Raw genomic sequence first — 10,305 nt, forward strand, 5'->3', positions numbered from 1 at the left:
GAGCCTGTGCTCTGCAACGGGAGAGGCCACAACAGTGAGAGGCCCGCGTACGGCAAAAAAAAAAAAAAAAGATAAAAGAAATGAGCTATCAAGCCATGAAAGGACACGTAGGAATCTTAACTGCATATTACTAAGTGAAAGAAGCCAATCTGAAAAGTCTCCATATTGTATGATTCCAAGTATGTATGTACGGTATTCTGGAAAAGACAAAACTATGGATGCATTAAACAGATCAGTGGTTACCAGGGATTAGAGGGGAGGGAGGGATGAATAGGCAGAGCACAGAGGATTTTAGGGCAGTGAAACTATTCTGTGTGTTACTACAATGGTCGATAGATGTCATACATTTGTCAAAACCCACAGAATGTACAACACCAAGAGTGAACCCTAATGTAAACTATGGACTTTGGATGGTAAGGAAATTTTTAATGGTAGTAAAAAGATATAAAATGGGAAATAAATGTCTCCCTTCTAATCTCCCATCCCAACCTAAGCCCCAGTTCCTGTCCCCAAATGTTAACAGTTTTAGAACCATCTTTCCCTGAAATGTTTTCTGTGTGTGTCTACATGTTTTATGTATATGTTTTTATTTAAAAGCATATCACAGGGACTTCCCTGGCGGTCCAGTGGTTAAGACTCTACGCTTCCACTGCAGGGGGCGCGGGTTCGATCCCTGATCGGGGAACTAAGATCCTGCATGCCCACTGTGCGGCCAAAATGAAAAAAAAAAAAAAATTCAAGTAAGAAAAACAAAAATTTTTTTTAATGTATCACAGAGTTCTTTTCATACCCACGTACACAGACCTGCCTTATCATTTTTAGGGCCATGTGATATTCCATTGCATGATTATCTAGGGTGACAATTTACTTAAGCAATCCTCTACTAATGGATATTTAGGTTGGTCTTAGTTTTTCTCAAGTTAAAACAGTCTGCAGAGAATATCCTTATTAAAAACATTTTTGTATACTTAGAAGGATAGCCCTCAAGTAGTTTCCTAGAAGTACAATGCTCGGGTCAAGAGGAGGGGCATTTAAACATCCTCTTGACCTAAGAACAGATTGTAACCAAACTGTCCTCCAAGGCTGAATCGGTTTACATTCCCACCAACAATGTCATGGGTGCTTGCTTGTTCACACACATGTCAATTCTGGCAGTATTAAATTTTTTAAACATTTGCTGATCTGGTGGGTCAAGAATATTTCATTGCGGTTTTGACTTGCATTTCTTAAATTATAAGTAAGGTAGAGCATCTTTTCATTTGCTTATGGAATTTGTATTTGGTTTTCTGTGCATTGCCTATTTATCATTCTTTGCCTGTCTTTCTTTTGAGCTGTTGCCTTTTTCTACTAGATATTTTTGCATTCAGTAAGTATTAAGTTCCTAGTACATGGTGAGCAGTATGCTGGGCACTAGAGCTCACCATTGTTGGTGAGGAAACACCACTGTCTTTGCCCTTTGGGAGCTTACAGTACTGGGACACAAACATAAACCAAGTCATGCTCTGAATGGGTGTATGTACAGACTGAGTTAAGTGCCTTGAAGGAAAGGCTCTTGCATCTCTTAGAGCATGTGAGAAGAGAGAGACCTGGACTGAGGGTAGGAGAAGATTACCTGAAGGAGCTGACATCTAAAGAACAAATAGGATTTGTGGTTAGGGAAAGCATTTCTGGAAGAAGGAACAGCATTTTGGAGGGAATGTGATGTATCAGATGAGCTAAAAGAAGGCCAGGGATCAGAGCACAGAGAGAAGAATAACAGTGACACAAGATGAGGCTGGACTACATTCCTGGGCCCTGACCCCATTGATGATTGAAGGGTCCTTCTCCTAGAGAAATAGAAAGTATTGAAGGATTTTGAGCCACAGTTGGTTATCAAATCTGCATTCTGAAAAGAGCACTCTGGCTGAAAAGAAGGTAAACAGGAAGACCAGTCAGAAGGTTTTTGAGTTAGTCCATATGAAATCTGATGGTACCTTGGCCCTGGATTATGGCAGTGGACATGAAGAGAAGTAGATGAGTACAAGAAATATGGAGAAGGTCAAATAAAATTTGATGATGGATTGGATATAAGGGATAAGGAAGGGAGGAAGTGTCCAGGATGATTCCTAGGTTCCTTATTAGATGGATGGTGGTACCATTTACTGAAATAAGAACCACCATATGATCCAGCAGTTCTACTCCTGGGTATACATCAAAAAATACTAAAACACTAATTCAAAAAGATGTAGGGACATAGCAGCACTATTAACAATAGCCAAGATATGGAAGCAAACCAAGTGCCCGTCAACAGATGAATGGATAAAGATGTGAGATATATATATATAATATATATATATTCCATTACATATATATATATAATATTACTCAGCCATAAAAAGAATGAAATTCTTCCATTTGCAGCAACATGAATGGAGTTAGAGAATATTATGCTTAGTGTAATACATCAGACAGAGAAAAACACTATATGATATCAGTTATATGTGGAGTCTAAAAAAAATAATATAAATGAATGTATATGCAAAACAGAAATGGACTCACAGACATAGAAAACAAACTAGAGGTTACCAAAGGGGAGAGGAAAGAGAGTATAATATGTAAAAATACTGAATCATTATGCCGTAAACCTGAAATTAATATAATATTGTAAATAAACTATACTTCAATTAAAAAAAGAAATACTGGAAGAGGTCAAGGATGAATTCAGGCTTACACAACACATCTGAGTGAAGCTGTCAAATAGCTAATTAGATATAAAAGTCTGGGACCAGGGAATTTCCTCGTGGTACAGTGGTTAGGACTCCGCACTCTCACTGCTGAGGGCCTGGGTTCAATCCCTGGTCAGGGAACTAAAATCCCATAAGCCTGGGACCAGAGGAAAAGTCTGGATTGGAGACATAAATATGGAAGTCACTGGAATATAGTAATTAAAGCCATGGGCAAAGATGCAATCACCCATGAAAGGAGTACAGTACCCAAATCAGGTCTACTCTGAAGCCTTAAGGAACACTAACATTTGATGGCCGAGTAGAGAAAGATGAGACAAAAAAGAAAGAACAGGTGAGCAGCCCGAGAGCAGGAGGAAAACCAGCTGAGTGAGGTGTCCCAGAAACCAGTGAAAGAAGGCTTCAAATAGAATGGAGCAGCCAGTAGTGCCAAATGCTGCTGAGACATCTAATAAGAGGAAGGCTGGAAAATGCCCATTGGAATGGGCAACATGGAGGTCCTTGTGACGTTCATTTGAATTGTTTCATTGAAATAATGGGGGCAGGAGTCAGACTGGAGATGATTGAGAAATGATTGGGAAGTGAAAACACGGAGACACCGTATGGACCACTCTCAAGAAGTGTGGTTTTGAGAGAAAACAGCCCCAAACCGATTCATCCTCAGTCTCTACTCTTGACCCCTCCTTGCCACTCAGTAAGCTGAAATGATTTTCTAATTTGGTATTTGATGTTCCACAGCTGTGGTCTCCCAGGAGCCATGGCAACAAGCCAGCCAGGGATAGAGTCTGCAGGGGAGGCCACCTCAACCCTGGGGGCTCTTCCACCTCTCAGAGCAGCTTCTGATTCTGCAGGCCTGGGAAGGCCCATTGTAGAAAACGCTGCTGAAACTGGCTTTAAGAAACAAAGAGTCCTTATATTTTACAGACACCTACTGAAAAATGTAAGGATAAATAGTGTCTGGGATTTGCAAAGTGAAACAAGCTAAGCCAGGAGTTGATAATTATTGAAGCTGGGTGATGGGATGGGTACATGGAGGTTTATTATACCGTTCTCACTACTTTCATTTATGTGTAAATTTTTTCATAATACATTATAAAAAAATTAAGTTTAGTAACTATGTAAATTGAAAGTACACAGAGCCAGTGACTGTCACAGGCCCACTGTTGACCATGCCACTTAAAATGGGATCTCCTTTAAATACAATTTGCCATTCGCTTGTGGATTTCAAGGTACCAAATGTCTAAGGGAGTCAAGTCTGCTCTCAGATGCTGACCTTTCTTCTCTCAATAACCCTAACACCTTGTTCCTTGCCCCTCTTCTCCGTTCTTACCTTCCTCCTGAGTCCACTGTTATTGGACTCCAAATAGCAGTTCTGTCACTTGTCTTCATGAACTTGAACAACTTCCTTCTCAGACTTGAGCCATGTTCTGAAAGATGAGGATACACATCCACTTAGCAATGTTGTGAAGATGAATTCTGACAGTGTATGTGGGAGTAGGTAACATAGCTACATCCTCAAAAGTCCACAGAAGTCAGGTAATACAAATGAATGAAGATGACCAAGTAGGAGAAAGTCCTGTGACCCTTTTAGCCTGTCTTTAGCTTTGCCACTTTTAGTAGACATACCAGTAGGAAGAATTGTAAGAAAATTTATATTCTGTAAGGAAAATATTAATTCAGCATGATCACAAATGGAATAAATAATCTATATTCATAAATAAATGGGTAATAAACTGAGACTTAGCCTCAGTGTTGGGGAGCATTAGGGAGCGGTGGGGAGTAGGGCAAGCCAGAGCACGCAGGCCCCATCTAACAGAGGCATTCCTCCTCAGCTCCATGACTGCTGCCCTAAGAGAATGTGGAGCCAAGGTTAACATGTCTTCTTGTTTTACAAGAGAAGCTAGAACTCTAAAATTTTTATGTGAAATCTCCCAATTCTTAAATTTGGTTTCAATTATTTACCAAAAAAGAACACTACAATGGCTAAACTAATTCCATTTGTGGGCCAAAAGCAGCTCATGAGCTGCCAATGTGCAACCTCTCACCTAGATAATGGGATAGAACACAGTTTCCCTTCCCCACCCCCTTATCTTGCACATCTAACTTTCTCCTTTCTCTCATTTTCCACATTCTTCTCTCCTAACCACTCCCACTCTTCTTTTCTAGACTAAGTCCAAGTGGTAGAAGGGATTGAAGTGGGTTGAAGAAGTGATGAAGCCCAAAGGGCTGTGATCTAGATGCCTCGTACTGCTCCAGGGCCTAGGCCAGTGCCCTGCACATAGTGGATCATAATGACAAACCTGATGAATGAATAAGCCAGCAAGTAGGGGGCAGTCAGTTTCTTGTGCACACCTGGGCTTACCTGAGGACTCTCATTTTTCTCAACAGCCTTGCGAAGTCGTTCTGGCCGCTCCATCATCAACGGGAACTGGGCAATTGACCGGCCTGGAAAATATGAAGGAGGAGGGACCATGTTCACATACAAGCGACCAAATGAGATTTCGAGCACTGCCGGAGAGTCCTTTTTGGCCGAAGGTCCCACTAATGAGATCTTGGATGTCTATGTGAGTTTGAACTGTTGCCTGGATTTTGTATCTTCTTGCTTCTCAGGACCACACTTAGAACAAATAAACAACAAATATTGCCCCTGCTTAATAAGACCATTTGAGCGGCGCCTTTTGGGGTGCCCTTACATGGTTGGCATTCATCTTTGCCCCTCACCTCCGAATGTACCTAGCTCATAGAAACCTTAAACTCTCCCAGATGCTTATTACCCTCCGCGTTTATTGAGCCAGTAAAACCAATTTTACTTGTTGAACCAAATCAGAGGCAAAGCATATCCTTTATTTCATGAGCATTGGCTCTCCTCCAGGCACTTTCCTCCTATGCTAATTTGGCGTGTTTTCTTTTTATGGCAAAAGAGAGCAAATGCCTAAAGCAAGACAAGACCACTCACAGATCCCAGCCCTCTTCAAATTCTATTAAAGCAAGTGAAGAAACAAGGACTCCAGAGTACTCCAGATGACACAATAAAGCTTGGAGTAACAATATAGAGATTTACTAGTCGTTCCCTGCTTCGCAGAAGACAGAACTTTGATTTCTTTGACAAGAAACTAAAGTATTAAGTTGCCCCGGAGTTAAAAATGGTCCTTATTTTTTAAAAGAAACCACTAGAATCCAATCTTCTTAAAAAGATCAGGAAATAAAAGGTGACCAGAAATAAAAGCTCAAGATCACGTTTTGATAAAAAAGAATGCACTCACCCATAGGTATATAATCTCTCACCAACTCCAAAGCCATGCTGGTCTACTTGATATTTGCCGAGTTCGAATTTTATAAATATTACTTGTCCAACTATACAGTTACATGTTCATTCCCTTTGGGCCTAGTGGTTCATGGACTAGAAACTACAAAGGAAGTCTTGTTATAGCTCATTTTGAATATTTTTTTATAGACTGTCCAGCTGGTGTTGGACTCCGGGTAAGTTTCGAATGGCATCAGGGGTAAAAACTCAGGTTGTTAAAGGCCCACTGTGGGTGGTCTGGGATGTGGTGGCCAGTAATAACTTCATAAATGGGACAAGGTTTGCACTGGCAGAATGTTCACACAGAAGAGGCACAGTGGAGGGGGAAAGGCTTTCCGGCCCCAGAATGACTGTTGGATTGTGTGAAAAGAGAAGTGAGGGGATTAGGAATAGACAGCAGGGACCTGCGGTCACACCACTGTGTCCCTTGGGGGTTCTCTGCTCCCCACCATGGTTCCTGGATGTAGGGGGCCCAGGGGTTCTCATGTCTGCCTTCTGTTGGGTGATTTCTAGACAGGAGGCCACGTGTCACATGTAGGGAAGGGTTAAAGGCTGATGGTGTAACTGGATGGAATAGACACCCTCGTGGACCAAACAGGACCCACCCATGCAGGAGTGACTCAGAGAATGCCTGTAGCTAACAGGACCTCAGAGATCAGCTGGATTCTCACCTCCTGCTTCTCCAGATGAAGAAATCGAAAACCATGAGATTGAGGGACTTGCTCTAGGTGACCCAGCGGGTAAACAGGAGAACCCCTTCGTAAAGCAGTAGAGATAGAAATATCACAGCATGACCTGTCTCCTTGCCTGGCTCGTATTTTCACTGCAGATTTGCATTCCGCAGCTCCATTTAGCCCACCACCCTGCTTCCCTCTAGGAAAGCCATGAGCACAAAGGATTTTGTGCTCCAAAGCCAATAGGGAGGGATTTATTCTGCTGAGCCATGCTGGTTTGTTTTGTGTTCTTGTCCCGGACAATGTTTAATTGCTGACTTCCACAGCCCTATGCAGCTTTTGTCATGGGTCCCTGAGAGAATAAGACCCAAGGAGACTTATTGCCCTTACACCTGTTTTCCTCACCTCATCTCTCTGTGGTTCTGGAACTTTCCATGGATGAGAGGGATGGGACCCAGAGAGTCAATGAGGGAGAGGGTTGGGTCAGACCCTTCCTGAGCCAGCGTCCCGGGCCAGGTAGAGGACTTGGGAGAAACCTAGGGGATCTCCGGGAGATGCTGCCAGAGGTCTGGCCCTTCCTTACATGACTCTGTCTCGCCACCTAGTGTTCAAACGGGTTCTCTGTAGTGTAAACTTAAGTGTCTATTTTGGATATTTTGAGGGCCATGAGCAAAATCTAAGCAATGGTAGAGGATGGTTGAGAGACGACAGAAAGGTTCCCTACCATTGCTCCCATCTTCCTGTTTAAAATTTATAAAATCTTGACTTTCAGCCTAGTTTTCTTCTTATTCTCTCAAAGAGTACGTTCTTCATTCTTCAAAAGCAGGTAGCAAAAAGCCATCTGGAAATAGCTTTCGTTTAGTGTGTCACCAGTCCGCTAATATTATTAGATGTAAATCAGTCCACTCATTTATAGTTAGTGCCACTTACACCATTGAGCCCAAAGCCAGCAGGAAGGGGATATGCATGTGTGCCAGTGCAGTGACATTGACCTTTGTGTTGTCAGATGATACACCAGCAGCCTAACCCAGGAGTCCACTACGAGTACGTAATCATGGGAAACAATGCCATCAGCCCACAGGTGCTGCCTCACAGGAGACCAGGTAAAATTTCTGGTTTTGCTGCCGGTCACTCCAGATCATTTCCTTTTAATGCCCTTTCTCTCTTCTTCTTGTGTATCTGCCCTCTGTCTCTAGGTCAACACAGAGAAAACCCATGGACACATATTTCAGAGTCAATGGGCCTTGATATCAGAGGATGCTTCACCATTTGCCTGAGCCTTCACTGATAAAAGTGTTTCATTCACTTGATTCAGAAATGAAGTGAACATTCTCAGTCTGTCTTTCCAGTCCAACATTTTGAAATGTCTTTTATATTAGTTTCCTATCACTGCTATAACAAATGACCTTAAACTCAGGAGCATAAAGCAACACAAATTTACTGTCTTATAGTTCCGGAGGTCAGAAGTCCAAAATGGGTTTTGCTGGGCAGGAATGAAGGTGTTGGCAGCCTGTGCTCCCTGTGCAGGCTCTGGGAAAGAATCAGTTTCCTTGCCTTTTTCAGCAGAGGCCACCTGCGTTTCTTGGTTCATGGCCCCTTCCTCCGTCTTCAAAGTCAGCTGAATAGCACCTTCAAATCTCTCTCTGCCTCTGACCCTCTTCTTCTGTCATCTCTCCTTCTCTGACTCTCGCCCTCCTGCCTCTTTCTTATGAGGACCCTTCCCATTACATTGAGCTCAGCCAGATAATTCAGGATAATCTCTCCATCTCAAAATCCAGGATAACTTAATCACATCTGCAAAATCCCTTTTGCTGCATACAATAACACATCCCAGGTTCCAGATATTAGGACACAGGCATCTTCAGAGGGCCATTACTCTGTCTACCACATGCCTTTTCTCTTGGTCCCCTTCTGATTCTGTGAAAAGAATAATGAATTCACACCTCACAATCCACCTCTTTCCTGTGGGCTCTGCTGACAGAGCCAGCAGCTTTGCTTGCCTCTGCTGGGTATAGCACAGCCCCTGGCTGATATTTCTTTACCAAATGGTGATAGAGCCCACCACCCAAATGGAGACTGTCTTCAACATCTTTCAGACAGAAGGGTCTGCAGAAACATTAATAATAATCTCTAATAATCACTCACACACAGAGTCCTCGCTATGTGCCAGACACTGCTGAGCCCTTCACATAGTCTAACTCATCAAATTCTCGCAACTATGCCCAGAGGGAGGTACTGTTATTAGCCCCATTTTAAGAGTAAGGAAATGGAAGCTTAGAGAGATTGAGTTCCTTGCCCAAAACCCACAATGACCTCAGGTCAGCCTGGGTCACTAGCCCCTGTGCTTATTACACTGCCTACAGGTGACCTGGTCCAACACCTGTCCTAGGAAGTGAGGGGACAGATGCGAGACCTGGCCGTACATCCTTCTTTGGGCTGCCGATTGGATAACCAGGTTGACTGATTGTTACAGGTCAGGGAGGAGCCACCTGGCACGTGGGGTGCATGTGTTGTCCAAACTCCAAGTCAGCACACTCAGCCTGAAAGAATTTTTAAGCCATTTCTAGGAGCAATACACAGTCTGAGAAACCAAGTTCAGATGGGGAAATATTGAGATTGCTGATGCTGATTTATAAGGGCAATTGGACAGACTATTTGAAATCATATAGGATGATGATGAGTGATAACAAGGCTCATGGGTCTCAGCTAATGGGTAGCACGTGGTTCTGGGATCAGCTGCCTGGGACAGGGCAGGCCAGAAGGGGTCAGCTGTAAAAAGTTGGTGAGGAGAGGCAATCTGGACCAGGCTTCATCCACCGTATCAGTGGAGTCAGGAGGCCAGAGCTTGAATTCAATTCTGCCACTTTCTTGCTGTGCACCCTCAGGCAAGTCAGTAACTTCTCTGAACACATTCACAGTCTACAAAATAGAGAGGGAAAAACATACACTCAAAGGTTTATTTGGGAGGGGGAAGGTATTGAATAAATTAGGTGTCCATCCTAGCACAGTGCCCAGTACATATAAGGTACATAAAAGATTTTTAAATGTTTTAGCTGATAACATCTTGGACAGTTTCATTTATATCAGTATGCTGGTCTTGATTCTATTAGTTTAATTTGCCTATAATATTTTAAACCATGAAGTATTATAAGTAGCCAACTAAATAAGAAAGTGCTGCTGAAAGGGTAGAGAAAGCTCTAAGTTTTAACTGTATTTTATAGTAACCTTAGAATTTGCCTCCTTATTTTATATTAAACTAATGAATGCTTGAACACTATTCAATCAAAATGGAAATATGTAAAGTAAAATGCAACTGCTCCATAACTGCCAAAACTTGGAAGCATCCAAGATGTCTTTCAATAGGGAAATTTGGATAAAGGAACTGTGGTATATCCAGGCAATGGAATATTATCCAGTGTTAAAAAGAAATGAGCTATAGGGCTTCCCTGGTGGCGCAGTGGTTGAGAGTCCACCTGCCGACGCAGGGGACATGGGTTCGCGCCCCGGTCCGGGAAGATCCAACATGCCGCGGAGCGGCTGGGCCCGTGAGCCATGGCCGCTGAGCCTGCGCGTCCGGAGCCTGTGCTCTGCAACGGGAGAGGCC

The 10,305-nt window shown here is 42.9% G+C and overlaps 1 protein-coding gene across 3 annotated transcripts in view; it reads left to right on the plus strand.

Moving 5' to 3' along the window:
• THSD4 (thrombospondin type 1 domain containing 4) overlaps positions 1-10,305 on the plus strand; it is a 572,998-nt gene that overhangs the window by 530,951 nt on the left and 31,742 nt on the right. For all 3 annotated transcript variants that reach the window (XM_024128852.3, XM_024128851.3, XM_024128853.2), the window contains 2 exons: positions 5,112-5,287; positions 7,708-7,804. In XM_024128852.3, coding sequence (XP_023984620.1) covers positions 5,112-5,287; positions 7,708-7,804 — 273 coding nt within the window. The remainder of the gene's footprint in view (positions 1-5,111; positions 5,288-7,707; positions 7,805-10,305) is intronic.

Source organism: Physeter macrocephalus, chromosome 11 (assembly GCF_002837175.3).
Source record: "Physeter macrocephalus isolate SW-GA chromosome 11, ASM283717v5, whole genome shotgun sequence".
In the NCBI taxonomy this organism is placed as follows: Eukaryota; Metazoa; Chordata; class Mammalia; order Artiodactyla; family Physeteridae; genus Physeter; species Physeter macrocephalus.